This window comes from Callospermophilus lateralis, chromosome 10 (genome assembly GCF_048772815.1).
Source record: "Callospermophilus lateralis isolate mCalLat2 chromosome 10, mCalLat2.hap1, whole genome shotgun sequence".
Lineage (NCBI taxonomy): Eukaryota > Metazoa > Chordata > Mammalia > Rodentia > Sciuridae > Callospermophilus > Callospermophilus lateralis.
The window spans coordinates 104717453-104740480 of NC_135314.1; the positions used below are offsets into that span (position 1 = coordinate 104717453).

A 23028-nucleotide genomic window follows, 5' to 3' on the forward strand; every position below is an offset into this window, starting at 1 on the left:
TAAACTTGATTTTAATGACTTACATCCGAGGGGAGGATAGGAATATTTTAGGAAGTTATTTGTTTTAGTATAATCAATAAGAAAGATAATATTTAATACTCTAAGACCTGTTTTTTTTAAGACTTAAGTCAATTTAAGGCAAAATCATTATTTTCAGAATTTTTAGCTCGTGTGTTTGTTTTTATTAATGTTCTTTAGTTTTAAAATAATACATGCTTGTCAAAATAGATTTAACAATAGATTCAAAATGATTGAAAAGTAAACATTCTTTTCCATTTCCATTTTCAGAGTCTTTTCATGTGTCTGTATCCTATTTCACTGGTTCTAAGGTGCATTTTAGTACCCTACAGTTCACCAACTGTGTAACTGAGATATCTTTCACTTTGTTGTTGCTAGGTGGCATTTATGAAGGTGTTATTATCACCTGCCATGGGAAATTTGGCCATAGTCCTTCTTTTTTTTTCCTTTTTTGCAGTGTCGGGGGAAAGGGTTTTGCTGTGTTGCTCAGGCTGGCCTTGAATTCCTGGACTCAAGTGGTTCTGCCTCAACCCCCTGAGTAGCTGGTATTATAGGTACATGGTACCATATCTGGCTTCATGGCTTCTAAGTGATATATAGGTTGAGTTCAGTTGCTATTATAGGTACGTTGAAAAAGATTTACTGTATTATGTAATTTGAGTTAGTGTGTGCAGAAAGATACAGAAAAGAAAGCAGAGAATAAGTATAACAAAAGTAAAACAAATATTCATTGTTAGAAGGATGTCTGCAGTTCTGTTTCCTGCAGAAGCAAAATCAAGTGCTTGATGGGATCAAGAAGAGGAGCTATTCTATGAGTGAATGGAGGACATATGCTTTTTTTTGATACCAGGGGTTGGGGGCACTCAACTACTGAGCCACATCCCCAACCCTATTTTGTATTTTATTTAGAGACAAGGTCTCACTAAGTTGCATCGTGCCTTGCCATTGCTGAGGCTGGCTTTGAACTCGTGACCGTCTTGTCTCAGCCTCTTGAGTTGCTGGGATTACAGGTGTGTGCCACCTGGCCTGGCTGACATATGCATTTTGTTCCTGAAATATGTACAGAAGCTTTGCCTGTGACAAGCCAAACAGTGCAACTTAGGGCAGGAGAAATTGACAAATCCAGTGAATTAGTTGATATGATCAGTTCAAGCACCATGCAGAACTTTTTTTTTTTTTTTGGTATTGGGAATTGAACCAGGGGCTCTTAACCCCTGAGTCACATCCTCAGCCCTTTTAAAAATATTAAAATATTTTATTTACAGGCAGTGTCTCACTAAGTTGCTTCGGGCCTTTCTAAGTTACTGAGGCTGGCTTTGAACTCACGATCCTCTAGCCTCAGCCTCCTGGAGCCGCTGGATTACAGGCATGGTCACTGCGCCCCGGCCGTGCAGAACTAGGGTTAAGTCATCATGTCATAGCTGTCATGCTAATTTATTCTTATAAATGAATTTAATGAATTTGATCATCTTTTTGTGTGTTTACTCATTTTTATACCTGTTGAGATAATCATTTGGCTTTTCTATTTTAATCTATTAATTTATAACATTTTATATTCCATTTTGTGATGTCAGATCATCCTGCATTTCTAGGAAAGCAACCTGCTATTTTCTTTTTAAATTCATAATTATCTTGCAGACATCTTTTCAGTTTACTATGTGTAGATTTTCCTCAGATTTCAATGGCTATATTATTTTTCTATTAGATGAGTATACTATAATTTTTTAGATAGCTGCATTGTGATGTGCATGATTTCCAGCTTTTTCTACTAAAACAATTTGGAATGAACATCTTCCTACATATACCTTTATAGACTCAGGCTAGTATTCCTATAGAATACGTTTCTAGAAATTTTATTGTGCATTTTCCTTGTTTGATATCATGAACGGAAATTGGAAGCTAACTTTAAAAAAGGATTTGTTTGATTTAGAAATGTCATATTTTGGAAAATAGTGGTTGTTGCTGGGTGATTTTCATTTTTTTTCTTTAATATTTTAATTTTTTAAGCTGTAATTGGACATAATACCTTTATTTTATTCATATTTATGTGGTGCTGAGGATTGAACCCAGGGCCTCGCACATGCTAGGCAAGTGCTCTACTGCTGAGCCACAACCCCAGCCCCTGGGTGATTTTCTTATGTGTAATTTTTTTTTTTTGTTTTTAACTCTAGTACTAAGACAGAGTTTATTTTAAAACACTCCATGTTTACAAAAACAAATACTCCTTTAAATGTTCTGGGACTGGGAGCAGTCATAACTGCCAGTAATATCCACCCTGTGCAGAGCAGGCCCATAAGCAGTGGAGTCTGCAGAGGTGAGTGCTTGCTTCCTTGAGTGGGACAAGAAAGATGACTCTGTTGCAATTCTCTTTCAGGGTTTTCTGATCAACTCAAAACCAGAGAATGCTTGTGAGCCCATAGCACCTCCACCACTAAAGGACAATTCATCTGGCGCTTTCATCGTGCTAATTAGAAGACTTGATTGTAATTTTGATATAAAGGTACTATTTTCTTTTAAAAATCTGTTTGTTTAGCTAATTTAAGTATTCCTTGTTTCAGAAAAGATTTAAGGTAGTACACAAAGTTGTCCAGATTAAAAAAGAAACAAGGCCTATAAGGAAAATGAGAAGGAGGTGGTAAAGGCAGAGAGATGGGGCAGGCTTACCTCAATCTTCCACACTTTCTGCACAGCTCACCCTCCAGTGTTATAGGAATGAGTGCAGAAAGAGAGGCACCTTAAGTTTTGTAACTCACAGATTTAGGAGCAAGTTGACTAGATATAAATCACTCCTAGTGCTTCTAAGAATTTTTAGGTGTTTGTTGGGCATCTAGTAGTGAGTCTAACTTCATCTAATGTAGGAATGGAACTTCTTCCTGCAGTTTTGGGCCTTGCCCTTCCAGGATCAGTCTAGCACCTGTTTTCTCCTTTGGTGACCCTGACAGTGAGGTTTCTCTTGTAACAAGTCAATGCTGTCCTTGTGCCACGTTTTGTCTCCTTGAAGTAGGTAAAGCTGGGTTTCAGATAGGGAAACTAAGTTCTCTGTAGAACTTCCTTCATGACAGAAGAAATTCTTTAGGCCAATGATTATGTCAAGTAGAGTTTTTTGAGCAAAAAAAAAAAAAACAAAAAACAAAAAACAAATGCCAAATGTCTTCTTTGATATAATGAGAGCAACCAAGAACAGAGCAGGGAGGAAGAGCAGGAGGAAAAGATTAACATTAAGCAGAGTCATGAAGTGGGAGGGAAAGGGAGAGAAAAGGGAAATTGCTTGGAAATGGAAGGAGACCCTCATTGTTATACAAAATTACATATAAGAGTTTGTGAGGGGAATGGGAAAAAAATAAGGAGAGAAATGAATTACAGTAGATGGGGTAGAGAGAGAAGATGGGAGGGGAGGGGAGGGGGGATAGTAGAGGATAGGAAAGGTAGCAGAATACAACAGTTACTATTATGGTATTATGTAAAAATGTGGATGTGTAACCGATGTGATTCTGAAATCTTTGTAATGTTTTGAATAACCAATAAAAAAATAAAATAAAAAAAAAAGAGATGGAAAAAAAAAAACAAAACAAAAAACAAATCAGTGTGAAGTGGAAAAAAAAAAAAAAAAGCGACACAAAATACTTTTGTGAACCAGACTCCCCCAGAACCAGAGCTGATCTTAGAACTCCACCAGCACAATCCCTCAGCATTTGTAGAAGACAGAAGGCCAATTGGTCATAGCTTAGTTCATCATCTGCAAGCCTCCTGCAGCCCCAGCGCTCAGTACTGTGATTACCTCTGAGTTGCTTTTGTCTGCTTGGCTCCTGTGGGAGCTCAGTCCAAATTCTTGGCCCCTCACAGTAGTATGTCCCCTCAGTGCCACCAGGGCTGCTCTGAAGGCGGTAGTGTGTGAAGCTGTATTTTTGGTTTGGCCTGGGCAGAAGCCACTTAGAGGCCTATATAGAACAGGTCCTGATGTGACTGTACTAGCCTGCTCAGAGCTCCTGTCAACATTCCATAGCTTGGCATAGACAATGCTGTTCAGAAGGGAAGGCTGCCCGAGCCCTGATATACATGGTGTTTGTCTCTCTCATCAAGAAGTGGTGCCTCCATAAGAAACTCACTAGAGGAGTCAAATAATGACTGAAAAGGGGTTTGAAATGTACATCAGTTTGTAAATGACAAGTATTGTATCTATTGTATATTAATTCCAGATCTGGACTCTCGATTGCCTTTAAATGAAAAATAGTGTTTGAAATCAACTCTAGATTTTCCTGCCTTCAAAGTTGTTTGTGTAGTTTGATTTTAAATCATTATGAGATTTGATCCAGAACCAAACTATTAATTGCACATTTCTTCCAGCCAAATGAAATATTATTGTAACATTCTGTTAACTTTTTGCTCATAGAAAATTAAATGTATTTTAAAATGTATTTTAATACTAATTCTCATGAGTCTGAGGTTTCTCTCTCTCTCTCTCTCTCTCCATTGTGCTGTGTATTTTCTGACTCTGGAGTCTTTGGTGACAAGAAGCTAGGCTACTTTGTTGCTGTTGTGACTTTCCTTTTTAGGTGGGATGGTGGTGTTTCCCTTTGAAAGTTAGGGGAATAAGGTCACAGATATTCATTTTTGAGGTGAAAGCACAAGTCCAGAGTGAAGAAGTAGGCTGGTTAGCTCTCCTGTCCCTCTAGTGCATTCCTAATCAGCAATCTGGGTTCTGGTGGACTTTCACAACCTGAGCCTTACTCTAGCTCCTCTCTTTACACTGCCTGCCTGAGGTCTGTCCACTGCTGTGCTGTGCTGACCGCACCCCTGTGCCTTCACACAGGTTGTTTCTCTGTCTAGGGCAACTGTTGCCACCCTCATATTTGACTTTTCAGGTTCCTTACATGTTTGGATGCCTTCTTGGCTGTCTGTCCTATTGCTGGCTGAGCATTATTCCAGCTGAAATTGCCAGCTTCCACTTTGCAGATGCCTCCTTTGTTGATCTTATCTTCATGTTATTTTATATATTTTCTTATTTTGTGAGCTTAAGGTGATTAGAGTTCATGTTTTAATTATACTTATATATACATTTTGTATCACAGTGCATAGTGATCAGTCAATAAAGTTTTGTTAAATTAAACCCAGTAATAGTAAGCTTTCTGCTTATGTGTATAATGTATTCTTAAAAAATATATACATGGGGGCTGAGGATATAGCTCAATTGTGGACTGCTTGCCTCACATGCACAAGGCCCTGGGTTCAATCCCAGCACCACATACAACCCATATATATATATATTTATATATTTATGTATATGTATGTATATATACATATACATACACACACACATACATACACACACACACACACACTCCCCTACACACATGGGAAAAACATGTAAAGTATTTAAATTGAGCCATTGTCATTTGGAAAGGAAAATCTTAAAAATTTTCCTATTAAACTTTATCATATAGGCAGAGTCTTTTAATGCATAAAATTCTAGTCTGTTGTAGATTTTTTTAAACTTGATTATTTTTGGTTCATAAATGTATAATGGAGATTTTATGCCTAAAGATTCTTTACCTATCTGACTTCTGTTGATTTTTATCTTCATCTCAATTGTATTAAATTTGGGGAAATTGGTTTAGAGGGGAGACATAGTAATTCCAATAAGTCCTAGGAATAGACTGCATATGTTTGAATCCCATCTTTATCATTTACTGGCAGTATGATCTTGGGCAAGTTATTTAGCCTCTGTGTGCTTTATCTGCATAGGAATTGATAAGCTGGATAGGATTATTGTGAGGATCAAATGAAATAGTCACTATGAAATGCCTGTCACACATGAAGGAGGCATTAGGCTTTAGTGTTGCTATTTCATGATTTTACCATGGAGATAAATAGAGAAGAGGTAAGGATGGCAAAGATGGTGACTCTTCAGAAGTTAAATTACTGGCTGATAAATCACACCATAATATAGTAACATGGTATCAGTTGATGTGTAAGATTTATGATTTGACTTACAAGGGATGGTTATTCCAATGTGTAAGGTATAAGTTTTCTAAATTTGCAAGAGTAATTATGGATCTCTTCTCAAGGTGTTCTGGGTTGGTAAGGATATAGTCACCTTGGTCCCTGGAGAAGCAACTGTACTCTCATCCCAAAGACAATTTCCTTTCTAGTGTGGTTACTGGTGAATAAGTATTAGCTTTTTTGGCCATACTCCTTAATCAGAAATCTCTGATTGCATTTTCTGAGCTTCCAAATTGATTGTTATATTTATAGCTTTATATTAGGTATGTTATGAAATCTAATCACTTATGAAAATGTGTAGGACTTCTTCAGAACTGCCAATAAATTTCTCTTTGTTGATGATCAGTAGTGGTTCATGCATGTCCATCTACACTTCTGTATGGGTGTCCTGGCTGAAGCAAATAGAAAATGACTTCTTTGCTTGTTCTGTAGGTAGCTCAGTAGACTGAGCTGCGGGAAAGCTTGATGCAGCATTGTCTGCAGTACTGCAGTGGATGGTAGTTGCAAGGTTATTTTGTGGTCTTTCTCCTATCCAAAGTGATATCTAAATTACCTCAGATGAATGGGAATTGGCTCTGTCTTCCAGAGTTTTCCTAGGAGAAGGGAACCCCTTGCATTGCAGACAGAGAAGAAGAAAGAAGCAGGGGTGAAAGTAGATGGAGACAGACCTGCTGATCAGTGGTGCTGGACACTCGGGAACTATTTTCTATAGCTCTTTACATATTTTTTTTTTTTTTTTTTTGGTCTCAGGATTGAACCCAGGGGCACTTAACTACTGAGCCACATCCTTAGCCCCCTTTTTGTATTTTATTTAGAGACAGGGTCACACTGAGTTGCTTAGAGCCTTGTTAAATTGCTGACATTGGCCTTGAACTCGTGATCCTTCTGCCTCAGCCTCCCAAGCCACTGGGTTGTTTTGCTTTTAAGGTGAATGTTGTGCTGGCATTAAAGAAAGTTATACTTTCTTTTTTCTTCTTTAAAAGTTAATGATGAAGTAGAATTTATGTGCTTTAATAAAGGCAATGGCTCATTTTCTTCATACATATCAGTCCAAGTGTTGTGATGCAGAGGCAGCCACTGAGACTGCAGAGGGGCAGTGAACAATTTCTGGAGGGTGGAATCACATTCCAGATTAAGAGCACTGCCTAAACCTCTGCTTCTGTTGAGAGAAGCAATCTGAGTCTTTCAGTCTATTGTACCCTGAGAAGAGATGAGGTGCAGTAGAACTCAGATTTAGTGTTTGGATATGTGAAATATTCAAAAGGGCAGTAAGAGAACTCCTGATGACATGTCAACCATTGATTCTGAAAACACATTCACTGACAAAAACTGTGTCCTAAAAAGTTCAGCTCTTTAGAGGACAGGCAAAGCAACGCTTTTTGTTGTTGTTGTTGTTTTGTACAGTGCTGTTCTTTGCTGTTACAAAATATAATTGTTTGGAAATGTTAGTTTTTGTTAAGAGTGAGCATTTGAGGTTAGAAACATTATTGGCTCTTTGTAAATAAATTCAAGGTATATTAAGTCTCAATTAGGAAAGTGACTTGAATCATTCTGAAGAAGAAATCTAAGAGGAATTATCTTCTGTCTGAAATCCTTCCTGATTCCTTCCAAGGTAGAATTGATTACTTCTTCATTTTGCTTAATCCCGTGTTAGTCTCTGTCAGCTCTCTGAAGGAAAAGATCATGGTGAGATCTGTGGTTCCAGTGTCTAATACACTGGCATTTAATATGTGCAAAATGAAGTATTTTAAACCACCATCGGGGCTTTAAATGTAGGTTAAACAGAGTAGGGGAAAAAAAAAAACCAGCATTATTGGAATTCTCTGTTGGTTTTGTGTTCATTTCTTGAAGTGCCCTTGGAAATATTTGTAAATCTGTGTATCCATTTATACCATTTTTCTCAAGGTCCAGGTGTTTCATGAGAATTAAGAAATTATCATATACATTTTCTGGATTATTGTTTTTTTTGTGGAATTTTATCTTATGAAAGTCCTCCTGTTTTCCTTTCTACACTTACCTTTTGTTCCCTCTCTCAGGCCTCCAGGAAAACCCGTTACTTGGTATTCCAAGTGCGAGCTCCACATCAGTAGCACTAGGCAGATAGATACGATTTTTGAATAGAATTCAAACTGCAGTTATTACATAACTAGTGAAGGTCATGTAATAAGTAGTTTCTAAATATTCCTACAAAGTGATTTATAACCTTTTTTGTTGATTTACTTCAGAATGTTTTTAAAAACGTAGTAGAGGTGTGTGCCTGAGGAGTGCTGTTGGAAAGGTGCCTGCCCATTAGGGTTCAAAGGCCTGGATTCGAGCCCTGCACTCCCAGAGCTTGTCCTTAGGTGTAAAATAGGCAGTAAAGGGCAAGGCCAACACTGCCACCTTGCTGCCACTGGCCAAGGGCAACATGCGGTCAGAGGAGCCAGGCTTCCGAACCACCCAGTATTGTACCATGTACCTTTTTTTGTTTTGACTTATTACCTTTTTGAGTTTTGTAAAGTAGTCTGCACAATAAAAGTATCATAAAGTATGTGCAGTTTAAATAATAATAAAATGAATGTCTGCATATTGAGCTTAAGAGAAACTGTTACCTTCTAATGTATCAATTTAATCTTCATTGGACATTATTATCAAGTGATTATTTTTAGGTTTTATTATACACACACACACACACACACACACACACCCCATGTTAAAGCAGTATCACTATTTGATTTTCATAATGTAGCAAGGTGCCACAAGAAATTAAACTTGAGTTGGAAGGTGGGAGGACAGGGCAGCCTGTGCCGTTGTCCTACACTCTGGTTGGAGGAGTCTGGGCTTACGGTCTGTGCGATTGGCTCCTTGTAGAATTAGGGCGGCAAAAAGGAAGGGCTACAACTGGATCCAATTAAGGCTGAATACTAGATTTTGAAAACCGCCAGACTTACCATTTTTCAAAATAATGAGAGAACTTTCTATTCAAACTATTTTAACATTGACGTCAAGCATTTTAAATTAAGCAATACTAAGTTTACCACACAGTGATTGCTTATTATAGCTACTCATTTTTCGTCTTGTGTTTGGAAAAGTTCCTGATGGCAAAGATTTCTTTAAAAAGTCCAGAGAAAACCCAGCAGTCCTCTGTATTTTCTTCTTCTCTACTGTGGATTCTTTCCTTTTGCTCTGTAATACTATTTTCCTCCCACGCGTGATTCTGGCCTGGAATCCCCTGGATGTGTTTTGTCACTGGGGCCTCCTGGGAGCAGAGCTCCTGTTTTTATAGTGCTGGGTCCTGAGCTTGCAGGAGGCACCAACCCAGTGCACAGGCAGGGGAGGGAGTGCACAGGCTTGGCACCGGGTGGCGCTGGGCATCAGGATCCTGCTGTAATTCTCCAAGTGGAGGGTGAGTCCTGTTATCAGTTCCAAGTAGGCAGGGAGTAAGTGCAGAGTTATCCTTTGGTTGCCTAGTTATCATTAAAGTATGCTTTTGCCCCTTAGTTATAAATTCAAAATTGCTTTTATTCTTAATAGTAAATGGGTTGAAATGGAGCTTCTGCTGTGTTAGATTGTGAAATAATTAAGATTTGATTGGAATATGAATCCTGTCAGTATCCAAAACTCAGATGGTATTCTTCATTTTAATATATACTTTAGTATACTTATTTTTAGGTTTTATTAGAAATATAAAAATAGAAAATATAAAATTAGAAAATATTTTTTGAACACCCTTTTAAGGCTTAAATTGCAATAAAAACAATGAAATATTTAAGCAGGTTAGAGATTCATTTTAAAGTTTTTCACTTACAAAGTAAAGGTTTTCTTTTTATTGCAAGCTAATAGCAAGCAGTAGAAGTAGATGCATATAAGGGTTATTCAATGTTTGCTTAATGTCACCAGGAAAAAAAGGATTATTTTATTTTAATTTAATTTTATTAAATTAACTAATTTTATTATGTTAAGTACTAAGTGTGTGTGCCAGACACAGTATTAAACTTCATTTGAAACAGACCTATTCAAAGACCATAAGATTTGATTTGGTAAGTTTATGATTGTTGCAGTATGTGGAAGACCATTCTCTTCTGATTGCAGTCAACCTACAGAACACTGGGGACTATCTGTATGGTTGGGTGCCAAACTTTTTAACTACAACCCACGGTTAGAAGTTTATTTTTATCCATGCATGGGTATATATACAGCACATAGCCACAGCCCTACAATAACTTTAAGAAACTTACCTATACTACCTAAAATACTTTATTATATTAAATTCCTTTTTATTTAAAAGATAAGTTGCATGTGGGTCCACTAAATGATTTTACTGTAGTGATTTGGACTAAGTTTTTTCTTTGTAGTACTGAAAGCTGGCCAGGACATTAAAGTATGCTTTTGCCCAAGCAGTTATAAATTCAAAATTGCATTTATTTATAATTAGTACGAAATCTTATCTCTCAGTACAAATTGGAGCTGGGTGTGGTGGTACACGCCTGTGATCCCAGCTACCCAGGAGGCTGAGAAAGGAGGATTGCAAGTTTGAGGCCAGCCTGGGCAATTTAGCAAGGCCTTGCCTCAAAATAAAAGATGAAAAAGGGTTGGGGATGCAACTCAGATGTAGAGCACCCCTAGGTTCAAACCCTAGTGCAGGAAACAAACAAACAACAACAACAAAAAACATTAAAAATAGTACAGATTGATTTTTTTAAATGATACCAATGGAACATGTAAAATGTTTGATTTTTGAAGTTCCAAGAATTCTGGCTTCTGTTTTCTGGTGTTCTTGAAACAAATAAATGTGGCTTTTCATATAACACAGAAGATTTTGTTGACCCAACCCAAAATATTTTCTAATGCATTAAATAAATTCAACTTAGTCTGAACAAACATGTATGGGAGCAATATGCCACTTACCAAAGGTCAGTTCTCCAGAACAGAACCTCAGGTTAAAAAAGGGAACATGCCTGTGTGTCTCCATGGTAAATGTTACAAAGCTGCAGCATCAAAACCATGTACTCTGATACTGCTTCTCATAATTTTTGTGCACTTAATGTCTTAAGAAGAAAATAAATTCTTGTCAGTTTTAGTTATTTCTCTACTGCAGAAAATACTTTAAGTGTGGACAGAGGCAGTGATATCTGACTGTTACTGATTGTAAACTCAAAGAGAAAGAGGAAGTTATGTTTGACACTTAGCATTGAGGACAAAAGGCAACTACAGTACATTTACACCTATTCATGATGACCTTGAGTTACTGGAAAAGGCCAGATCAGACTCGGTGCCCTTTAACTTGAGAAAGCTGGGAAAATTGAAGCATATATTAGGAATATTTTTTTTTCCACAATGACTAAAGTAAAAATTTTTGTGATTTTTTTTTTTTTAAGGGGAACTAAAAAACAGATAAAAGAAAGCTTTGTTTTTGTGAGTTTTGTCTTGCTGGATAGGGCAGCATAAACAGTTATGTTAGTTACAGTTTATTTTAAACAGTATTTGTGAGCAATACTCTTCTAGAATTGAGATAGATACAATAAGCAAGATTGTTCCTTTCTTTAGGGAACATCAAGTTTGACATTCAAAATGCTTTAAATTTTATTAGATCTCTGCTTTTCAGGGTTGAAACAAGCTTGGTTTTTTAGTAATTAATATTTTATAAAGAAATGTGAAAGAAATCATCTATTAATTTTTAAAGTAATACTCTAAAAATGTAACATCACAATTGAGTTTTTTCATATTGTGTTTTTCATTTATCTTTAAGTACGGCAGCATTTTTTTGGTGTGTGTCTGATCTTTTTGAGGCATCATGAAATTACTTAATAATTATGTCATTTTATCAATGAATCATGATAGATGCAAATTATTCTATTTAAAGTTTATTTTTTGAAACTAGCCTGATTAAAGTGATTCAGCTTATCAAAGCACTAGGCTGGGTGTTAAAAAAATAATGCCCTAAGACAAAACTTGTGGTTTATAAAAAAAAGGTGAAGACATAGGTATCCTGCTGAAAACAAGCCATGGTTAACAACTCCCAAGTGCTTTTTGTTCTAAACTATTTTAAATTAATCCCCATATATTGTGTCTTGCTGTATGCTAATGTAGCATTCTCCTACTTGCCCACCATAGTGAATACACTGAGGAAACTTACTACGACAAATATTGTTATCTGGTAATTTTAGTAGCACAAATCTAAACTTTCAGTCTTGAAAATATTTCATGTAGCTCTTTTTTTTTTTTTAAATCATTTTAGTACCCAATCAGGAGTTAAGCTATCATCTTTTAATCTGCAACTCTCTTCATCTTTTTTCTTCCCTCTTCTATTTTGTGTTTAGTAATTTCTGTTGCTTTATCTTCAGATTAACTGAGCTTTTCTTCTATAACAGCTAATCTTCTGTTAAATCCATCAAGTAAATTTTCATATTGTAATATTTTTTTCTCTGGAAGTTTCATTTGAGTCTTTTAAATTATTTGGGTGTATCTTCCATTTCTCTGGGCATTGTTCATATTTCCTTCATATCTTTGAATATAATTTTTTAGTTTGTAAGTTATAAATTATAATAGCTATTTAAAAGTCATTGACGGCTAACTCCATTTCCAAGTCATTTTTGGATTTGTTTCTACTGGCGGTTTTTCTCCTGTTTATGGGTCATGATGTTGTCCTACTTCTTTGTATGTCCAGTAATTTTGATTGTTTGCTGAACATTGTGTTACGTTGTTTGTGTGGGTTTTGTTGACTTTCTTTAAAGATCATTTAGTTTTATTTTGGTTGGCATTTTATTCCAGATGAAGTTAGTCCTTCTGAGGCTTGTTTTAAATATTTATTAAGTTGATCCAGCGTAGCCTTTATTCTGGGACTACTGTTTTAGCTACTGTTCTCTACTAATAGGTGTGATTCTTCTGTGTGTCCTCTGAATGTTCTGGATTACCAGGGAGGTCTCTCTACTCTGGTTAGTCAGAACTTGAACTTCTCATGACAGAGCCCTAGGAATTATTCATCTTACACTCCCCAGTAATTGTTCTTTCCCTGGTGGGATTGTTTGTCCAGGCTTATAGTCTCATGTCCATCTTTGTATTCAGCCAAAGACCCAACAGGATCCCATGCAAATATTTAAAGTAATTTCTCTGCATAAGATCCTTCAGTGGTACTCTAGGCTGAAAATTCAAATTTAATCCATGTGAACTTCCTTGAACTCGGGTCTTTGTGCTCAAAAACTCAATGAGACTGCTATGTTCTGATCCAGGCAGAAAGCCAGGGCCATTGTGGAAATCACCTTGTTTCATGGCCTCAGAGAGCACCATCAGCACAGGAGCACAGTACTGGTGGCTCAGTGTTTGAAAGCAGTTGTTTCATAAATTTTGTCTAGTTTTCTAGTTGTTTATAAAGGAAAAGAAAATCCACATCAGTGACTGTGTTCATGCCTAGAAGCAAGCGTTTCCCCATTCTCTGTTTGTCTTTTGTGACATTGATATTTTGAGATAATCCAGGACAGCTGTATTGTATAATGACCAATTGGGTTTATCTGATTGTTTTGTCATGTTAGATGCAAGTTAAACATTTTTTTTTGCAGGAATCTTGCATGTGAAATATTATATTTTTCTTAATTTCAGTTGTATTCCACTGAGTTATAGTATATGTCTGTTGTTATACTTTGTCACACTGTCTTAATTATTCTAGCTTTGTTTAGTAGGTTTTGAAATTGGGAAGTGTAAATCATCTAACTTTGTTCTTTCTCAAGATTGGTCTCTAGAATTTTCATGCAAATTTCAGTATCACTTTTTTATTTTCAATTTATTACAGTGTTATGCAATTTTCAACATACAAGCTGTATACTTCTTTCATTAGATTTATTCTTAGATGTTTTATATTCCTTTTGCTGCTATGGGATCTTTTCCCCTAATTTTACTTTGAATTGTTCTTTGCTAGTGTATGGATATGGATATGGATCAGTCTTTTAAGTCCATTCTGCTAATCTCTGGCATTTGATTGGGATGATAATGAAAAAGGCTGGATGAATGAATAAGTAAATAAAACAGGAAAAGAAGAGTTACAAATCAAAATGTCTTTATTCTATTTTCACATTTAATAATGCTTTGTTCTGTGTAGATTCAAGTTATTGTTTTCTCACTATCTATTTCAGCTGTTATAGGGTTATTGACAGATTGCCTCAGTTTTGTTTATCTGTCAGTGTCTTAGTTTTACCTTCTATTTTTTTTTTTTTTTTTGTCATTGTGTGTTTGTTGGTTGTGGTACCAGGGACTGAAACTAAGATGCTTGCTCTACACTGAGCCGCATCCCCATCCCTTTTTGTTTTTTATGTTGAGACAGGGTCTTGCTAAGTTGCTAGGCTGGCTTGGAACTTGAGATCTTCTTGCCTCGGCTTCCTGAATCATTGGGATTATAGGCAAATTTTACCTTCATTATTCTTTTTTTTTTAAATTTTAGTTACATATATATGACAGAAGGATGCATTTTGATTTATTACACACAGTTGCTGCACAGCTTTACATTTCTATGGTTATACATGATGTAGTGTTGCACCATATGTATAGTCATACATGTACCTAAGGTAATGATGTCTGTCTCATTCCACCATCTTTCCTGCCCCCATGTCCCCCCCCCCCATACTGCTTTCCAGAGTAGTTGTACCAATTTGCATTCCCACCAGCAATGAATGAGTGTGCCTTTCCCCCCACATCCTTGACAACATTTATTGTTGTCTGTATTCTTGATAACTGCCATTCTGACTGGAGTGAGATGAAATCTTAGTTTTGATTTACATTTTTCTAATTGCTAGAGATGTTGAACATTTTTTCATGTATTTGTTGATTGAATATAGGTCTTCTTCTGAGAAGTATCTGTTTAGCTCCTTGGCCCATTTTAACCTTCATTCTTGAAGGAGAGTTTTACTGGATATAGAATTCCAAATTGAGTTATTTCTTCTAGTAATCTTTTTGTAGAGTCATCTAAATGAACAAGTATGTCAGTTTGCAAATATTTCTTCCTTGTCTCTTCATCCACACTGGGCACTCCCTTCCCCACCTTTCTCCCTTCCTTACCCCCCACCCTTTGCTCTCCCCATCTCCTCATCCTCCTCACATCTTACTGGGTAGGTTTGGAGCTTAAGGACCATATTGAAGAGTGGTGGCCAGAGTGAACCTCATCTTGGTGCCATTGCTAAGGAGAAAGTGTTTGGTCTCTTACCAGTAAATAGCATTATCTATAGATTTTTTTTGTAGATGACACTGCTAACAAAAAAAATTTTTTAAATAACAATTTAAAATATGAATTCAAGTTCATATTTGGCCAGGAAAGTAGATTGGGAGCAACACTAAAATAATCTTTATCTTGCTAGTGGTTAAGTACTTAGAATACATTGTAAGACAGATGTATTTTTATATTTATACTTAAGCCAGGGGAGTTGAATTTCCTCAGTATTTACTTCTTCTCTGTACTTCACTTTATTTCTTTTTTACTAAAAAAAAATAATGACTTGTGATTGAAATTTATACATACATATGCCATGTATATTTTTATTTTATGAATTACTCATAATCTGACATAGTTCAGTATATTCTATTCTCACTTCTCAGTTAAAATAAATGATTTTTTAATAACACTAAATTAAGTTAGTGTTATTAAAATTAGATCACATTTGGGCTGGGGATATAGCTCAGTTGGTAGAGTGCTTGCCTCACATGCACAAGGTCATGGGTTCAATCCCCAGCATCACACACACACACCAAAAAAAAAAAAAAAAAAAAAAAAATAGATCACATTTAAAGCAACAATTCTTCTTTTTTTTAAAGATTTTTTAAAATTATTTTTAAATTGTAGATGGATCCAATACCTTTATTTTATTTATTTATTTTATATGGTGCTGAAGATAGAACCCAGTGCCTCTCACATGCTAGGCAAGTGCTCTGTCACTGAGCTATAAGTCTAGCCCCACAACTGTTCTTTTATTAGACACCTTCTGCCACAAGCCAGGTGTTCTCTGAAACACTGGGTATCCATGGGAGATGCATGAGCAGTGTGGAGGGCAGTCACTTGTCGGTCTGCCTGTCTGAGATGATACCTTTGAGCTTGTTTTTTCAGTGTTCAAACATTAGAAATTTTTTTCCATGCAAGAGAAGAGCTTCTGTAATAAAAAGTTTTAGAACTTGGAAGTACAGAGTTGCATTTCAAATAATAAATGTTCTTCGTGTGTCTTACTTTACACAGACATCCAGAGTGCCATGTGATATAGTAATTGGGCTCTTTTCTATCAAAGAGTCAACTTCTGTTGCATTTTTACTATTCTTGCAGATCGATAGCCCTGATGTGTGGACAGATCTGTGTATTTGTAGTGCCTCTTCCCAGGGTAACGATGAAGGATGCTCAGCTCAATTTGTGCATAGTTTGTAGCGGGACTGAAGACTATAAGAAAGGTGAAAATGTGAATGGACTATGTTTTATAACTTTTTGTTTTCATCAATCGGTAGTAGATTCATTCTAAGTATTTGTTGAGTGAATAAATGAATGACTTTGCTGAATATCTCTACATTTTTTTTCTCACATCCCAATCATTCTTAGTTTTCTGCCCAGGAAACTCAAATTGAGTGTGTTTACAGCTAGTCTCTGGTGCCTCTCTGTCCAAACAAGCTCTTTCTGGCTTTCCTCTTTGGCCACAGGCATCCTTGAGCCCTGGGTCAGCAGTTGGCTATATAGGTACTCTTTACACATCACTGTCACCCCACCTGTCGCATCTGTTCCCACAGGTTCAGCCTCCTCTTCCCGCAGGCTGAGCACCACCAGAGTGTCCAGCAACATGGCTCTAGCCGCCTCAGCCCCTTGCTCAAGGGTCTCCCTTGAGAAAGCCCCAAGTCTAGTTCTGAGTGGCCTTCAAGGAACTTCCCAGTCTGTCCCTTTGTTCCTGTGTCACCTCATTAGCAACAGTAACACTGATTTCAGGGAGTGGCCATAGCGTCTTGGACCCACCACCTTTGGTCCTGTGATGGGGAGGTGGAGGGTAGTGGGAGCACATGGTAGAGCAAGCTGCTCCCCTCACAGGGGCTGGGAGCAGAGGAGGACAAAGAGACCCACCGTTCTCTATGAGGGCACACCTCCTACCCCAATGACCTGAGAAGTCTTCTTAGGCCCCAGCCCTTAGGCTTTCTTCTAGTAGTGCCAACATATGGTTGGAACTGGAATGTCCCCCCCACCCCCATTCCCAAGCTTGTGTGTTGAAAGAATGGTCCCCAGTGCAGCATTGTTCAGAGGTGGGGCTTTTAGGCAGTGATTGGATCCTGAGGACTCTGACCTCATCAGTGGGTTGATCCATTTGATGGATTAATTCATTAACAGGTAAATACACTGTGAGGAGGTGGGTCCTAGTTGGAGGAAGTAGCTCTCTGGGTGCAAGCCCTAGAAGGGCTTATCTTTTCTCTTCCTCTGCTTCTCAGCTACCGTGAGCTGAGCAGCTCTCCTCCGCCATGCCCTTCTGCTGTGATGTTTCTGCAGTGGAGTTGTCTGACCATGCATTCCTCTGAGTTGTTCTTGTTGGATATTGTGGTCACAGTGACGAAAAGATGACTAATACAGCCAAGCTAAAGATGAGAGCCTTAAAACGTGGTCCTTAGAAGTACATTCAAGATCCAAAACAAAGCACCTGTACTTCAGATCTAAGCTCTGTGTGACCTCGGGGTAGCTCTGTTTACCTGTCTGTCCTTGTTTCTAAAATACAGAAAAGACTGTCTGCCTTGTAGGCTTGTGTTGAATACTGGAGATAGTAAGTAAATACAGGTCTCCTGTGGTAGTTGTTCTGGAGCCTGTATATATGTTCTGTCAGTGGTTTCCCCAACTCCTCATTCCTGTGTGTCCTGAAAAGATCTCTGCTCATGATCATTGTGACAGCACAGTCATTTCTTTCTTTTTTCTAAGATGTTTCTACTAGAGTCAATAGTATTAATTTGTCCAAACGAAAGATAAAAGGAACTCTTATGACATTTCCAGGTTTTATTTTAGAACCTGTCTTATTGACAACTCTTCCTTTGGCAATCTGCTATCTTCTGACATATTAGCTATTTGTAATAACAAGCCAACAGTCCCTTATTACTGTCAAGCTCTTGGTTAGGGGCCACCTGGTCCTCAAAATTTATTTGTATCTAATTTGTTGATTAAATGTAAAATATTCAGTGAATTTACTGCAGTTTGAACTAATAACTCTGATCAGTCTCTTTTAAAAGGCAGATTGGCAGTTCAGTTCAGAGAGCTTTCTAGTGCAGTTTTGATGATTCTTCTGGACTTAGGTTTTTGTTCACCATGCATGCTTTTTATTCATGAATCTTTGAGCTTTTTGCTTCCATTTGACACCATGTGTTTGAGGTTGCATTTTATGAATGCGAATCCTTGCACATGGTTACTAAATGATTTAGGTTTTACTTCTGCTTCATGTGTTCTTAAAAATACCAGCTGCTGCTTAGTTGAAAATGTAATTTAATTTGAGTGACACATGAGTTTATAGTTCCTAAACATGAATATATTTTCCTTGTTTGTATTCATAAGCCTGTTGGTCCATATGTTAATGTGTTCCTTGATTTAGTTTTATTTCTTTATTTAAAAAAATCAATAACAACAACAACAAAAACCTTGGGAAAATCATGCTTGTTAAATTTTTGGAACATGCTTCTATTATTTTGGGGTTCACATTTAAAGCTTACAAAATTCTTTCCGTTAGTGATATGATTTTATATTGTATTTATGTAAACAGTTACATTTTGGAGTGAGAAGGGACATTCCTCCTTGGTTGCTTGGCATAGTTTTAAGAACCTTGTGGTGAGACTTGGTCACACATGCAGCATGTTAGGCATCCATTCTCACGCCCTGGTGGATCTTGATAATTTGGGAGTGAGAAAGCATCGTACAGAATTGATGGTGCTTTGTCTCTTCTCACCAGAGACTTCATACTCTGACCTCTGCAGGAGACGCAGGACCTTCTGCAGACCAGTTTTGGATAGGGGATGGTACAGGTATGCATAAATACAATGCATGACCCTGTGTGAGGTCTTGAAAACAGAGCATAAATACTCCTGGGTGGGGGGACCATGAATGAATGTGGGTGATACAGCATGTGGCACATGGAATGGGACAGCGGCTTCATAGAAGTGCCGGTCCCTGAAGGCCTGGTAGGCGTCCAGAAGACAAAGGCTGCTCCAAGCAGAGACAGAAGTCTGAGCAAACCCTTAGAAACTAGAGCGAACTGTCTGCTGGCCTGGTCCTGTGCTCTGCCTGGCACACGCTCTGCCTGCTTGGTATGGACACTCAGCGGACACTCCAGAATTGCACTGCAGGGTTGCTCTTTACTGTTGTTCCTGAGACCACACACTGTGTCTTTACATGGTACACCTTTGCTGTCATGTATGTACTTTGGCAGAGGAAAGAAAGTTAAACTGTGTGATTTCAGTTATTATAATGTGTTAGCTCTAAAAGGAGATTTAAAACTTTAGCTTTTGATATTGTTCTAATTATTTCTCAAATTGTATCTTTGGCAAAAGGCCCTTTTGAATGTGGGAAGAAACATTTCTCCTCAATTACATGGTTAGATTTTTGGAAATTGTTAAAACAGCCATTAAAACATCAGAAAAGCTCATAGGAACCCCAACCAGGCACAAGTAAAAGCTAAGTGAAGTCTTCACTGCTATGGTAAAGTTAATATATATGGTAAATAGGGGTTAACAATTAGAATATCTGTAAGAGATTTTATTTTCTCTTTTTAGAATGTGGTAATGAAGAGGCTATGGGGAGTGACATTTTATCAATTTGAATTAAATAATAAAATCCACCTAAAAAACATGCACTTATCTGCAGAAAATAGTAAACTTATGCTCTTGATTATTGACATCCTCTTGCATGACTATACAACACTCCTTGTGACAGTTTTATTGTCTTCTTTATTTCTGGCTGTTATTCCTAATAGGAGTAAGTCCTGCATCAACAAACTAATTATTTTAGTTTTTAAAGATCTCTTTATGCCCAATTTTATCACTTAGGTTTGTGATGTTATATTGTGAGCTGTCAATTTGAACAAAAAATTTATTCATTGACTTATTCAACTGGTATTTATATAGTGAATTCATCCTCTGTAGGCTACTTCATAGGTGCTGTGGAGGCTGTAAAGCTGAGCAAAATATTAATTTCGTGAGATATTCATATTTCCTAGAGATTCAGTTATTTTCAGGAACAGGATAAAATTATTCTGATTTGTCCACACTGCTCTCTTTCAAAAATCCAACTTTCATTGGTGGGGTCGTTCCAGAGAAGGCAAGGGTACTGCAGGAGAGAGTTTTACCTCTGTGAAGTCCGCTTGCCTGCGGGCCTGAGGACAGGACCTCATTTCTTGCCTACGCTTCAGAACCTGGGTCTGTCAGAATAATGACACATCCTATTACTCTTGGGAACTTGACTCCTTGTAACTTGATTTAGATTTTGTTTTTATTCAATCGTAATAGAATTTTGAATAATTTTAATGTTGATAACTAAAGTGGAACTAATATTAGACATGGAAGTTCTTTTTAAAAATTAATTTGCCTGTTTCTTAAAAACACAAGTACACAGAAAACATTTTGAGAGACACATTACTATGTAACAACCATTTAAAGTGATATATTTCAAGAGTTCCTATTAAGTGTTTAATAACTATACATTAAGTTATTATATTATACATAAGTGTTTATGATTTTGTTCTAGTTTTATATACAACTATGTTTTAAAACATGTATTCAAAAATCTCCAAAAGCATTTCAAGTACTTAAGATATATACATTTGTGTTTATGTGTGTTTATTTATTCCAATATGAACATAATGATCTGATCCTTAATTTTTACCACTAGCCTAAGGGTCATACAATAAGTAGTTTAGCTGTGGATTCATTTTTATTTGTAACAGATTATTGTTTTACAAGTGAAATGTAGCAGTATGTTTGGATACTTTATCCAAAGAAGAAGAAGAAGATTCTGCAGTGATATTCTTAAGGGGCAAAGGTTACTATTTTGGAAGATAGCTTTAAGAAAGATTTAATAGCTGTATAGAAGCAGTAAGTAACTTCAGACTGGAGGTAATGTTAATTTTTCAAAGCTTTCAAAAGGAATTTGAAGTAATATTGTTGATGATTAAGCTAATGGTAAGAAAATGATTTTATTTGACTCATTTGTATGTGTTAGGCATGGTAGTAATTAAGCATTTTAAAGTATTATTTTATGAATGAAAAAGACATTGCCATTCCAATTTTTTTCTTCTTCTTTTGTTTTTTTCTAAAGAGAGATAGAGAATGAGAGAGAGAGAGAATTGTTTAATATTTATTTTTAGTTTTCAGTGGTCACAACATCTTTATTTTATTTTTATGTGGTACTGAGGATTGAACCTAGTGACCCACGCATATCAGGCAAGCGTGGTACTGCTTGAGCCACATCCCCAGCCCCATTTCAATCTTAAAGATTAGTAAACTGAAGATTAAAAAAAAAATCAAACATAATTTCCCTGAGTTTATTCTACTAATAAGTGGAGGAGACAGGATTTGAAAGCCCACAGTCTGATGATACCTAAGCCCTAGCATCAGTCTCTGTTTCAGAACTACATGTTTATTGCTTCAGATCCATTTAGCAATTGAGCTTGTATCCCTATCCTTTATTTGCTTCTGATTTCACTTATAACCATCAGGAATATACTTAAGAAGTCCTTGGATATCAATTGTAGCATCTGTTATCTTCAAGATCACCTGAGATTTATTCCTACACTTGTACATAATTTAATTCTAGATATATAATAGAGATTTATTAATATTTATTGAAGTTGAGGGACATTCCACCTCATCACACCAGTGTTTTCTGACTTGCAGGTGTTAAATGCACAAAGAGCAGGATACAAAGCAGCGATAGTCCACAATGTTGATTCTGATGACCTCATTAGCATGGGATCCAACGACAGTAAGTACAGGTATCACTTTTCTTCTCTCCTGTTTGACAGAGCATTCAAAGCTAAAAAGTAACTGGATTTTCCTTCTCTAATTTTTTGTTTAAACATCAAAGTTTCTTCTGTATCATAATTCCCAGTTCTAGCCCTTTTCAGATAATCTTATTCACAATAAAAGTGGAATTCACTTGTTCTTGTCTGAATGTGTTAAATTTTTTTAAGCCTGAGTTTTTATCTATTGGTGTTTTGTTGAAAACTGAAGGAAAACTGAAGCCTTAAATACAGATTAAAATGCTGAGTTAAGAATGCTATAGGAAATTTTTTGTGATTTATTTGTAGATTCACAACATTAAATTTTAGAATACACAGATACTATAAGTATCTCCTAATTTGGTGGAAGTTCAAAGCACCATAAATGTACTTTCTTATTAGTTGTCATTCTTGACTTTACATTGTATGTTTATGTTTTTCATTTGAAATGGGAATATCTTTTCTTAGTCTTGGTGGACCTTGGCTTATAGGGAAAATGAGCCAACTTTAATTACAATAGCTTTATTCAGATGGTGATTTTTAAGCTGCAGGCTTCACTTAGTGTAGTTTCTGTAAAACAGAACACTGTAGGTTTTATCAAAACCTAATTGCTACAAAGATGTCACTGCCAACATTCATGATTAGAAGATCTTGTTTCCCCCTTTTCAGTACATAGCTCTCATATCTCTTGCAACTAAATTCCATCAATTTGTCTGTGTAAGGTAGAACTTGGAGCAAAGTGTGGCCACAAAGCCATGACCTGGTGGTGCATCAGAACATACTTAGGATTCTAAATAACCATGTTCTCAGCAGTACATGTTTTATATTCTTTTGACCCACACATCTCTTTGTCTCTTATGTAGTGCTTTTTTGGTTGTGTCATTGGTCATTCTCCTTCTTACCCCTAACATGGTGAGGTAAAATTATAATATCTAAAATTTAATGAGCTCCTTAGTTGATTTCTTTATATTTTAAATTATCATTTTAATCTTCTAGGTAATTAATCTTTATGATTGTAGAATAAATGAAGAATCCTAAGCTTTTCTAGCATTTAGGAACAGATCAA

At 36.6% G+C, this 23028-nt stretch overlaps 1 protein-coding gene across 5 annotated transcripts in view; it reads left to right on the forward strand.

The window, feature by feature from the left end:
• Window positions 1–23028, forward strand: part of Rnf13 (ring finger protein 13) — a 111257-nt gene that overhangs the window by 45551 nt on the left and 42678 nt on the right. For 3 of the 5 annotated variants that reach the window (XM_076868494.2, XM_076868497.2, XM_076868498.2), the window contains exons 4-5: window positions 2393–2518; window positions 21859–21946. In XM_076868494.2, coding sequence (XP_076724609.2) covers window positions 2393–2518; window positions 21859–21946 — 214 coding nt within the window. Of the gene's footprint in view, window positions 1–2392; window positions 2519–21858; window positions 21957–23028 lie in introns of all 5 variants that reach the window. The other 2 variants (XM_076868496.2, XM_076868495.2) reach the window with 1 other exon arrangement.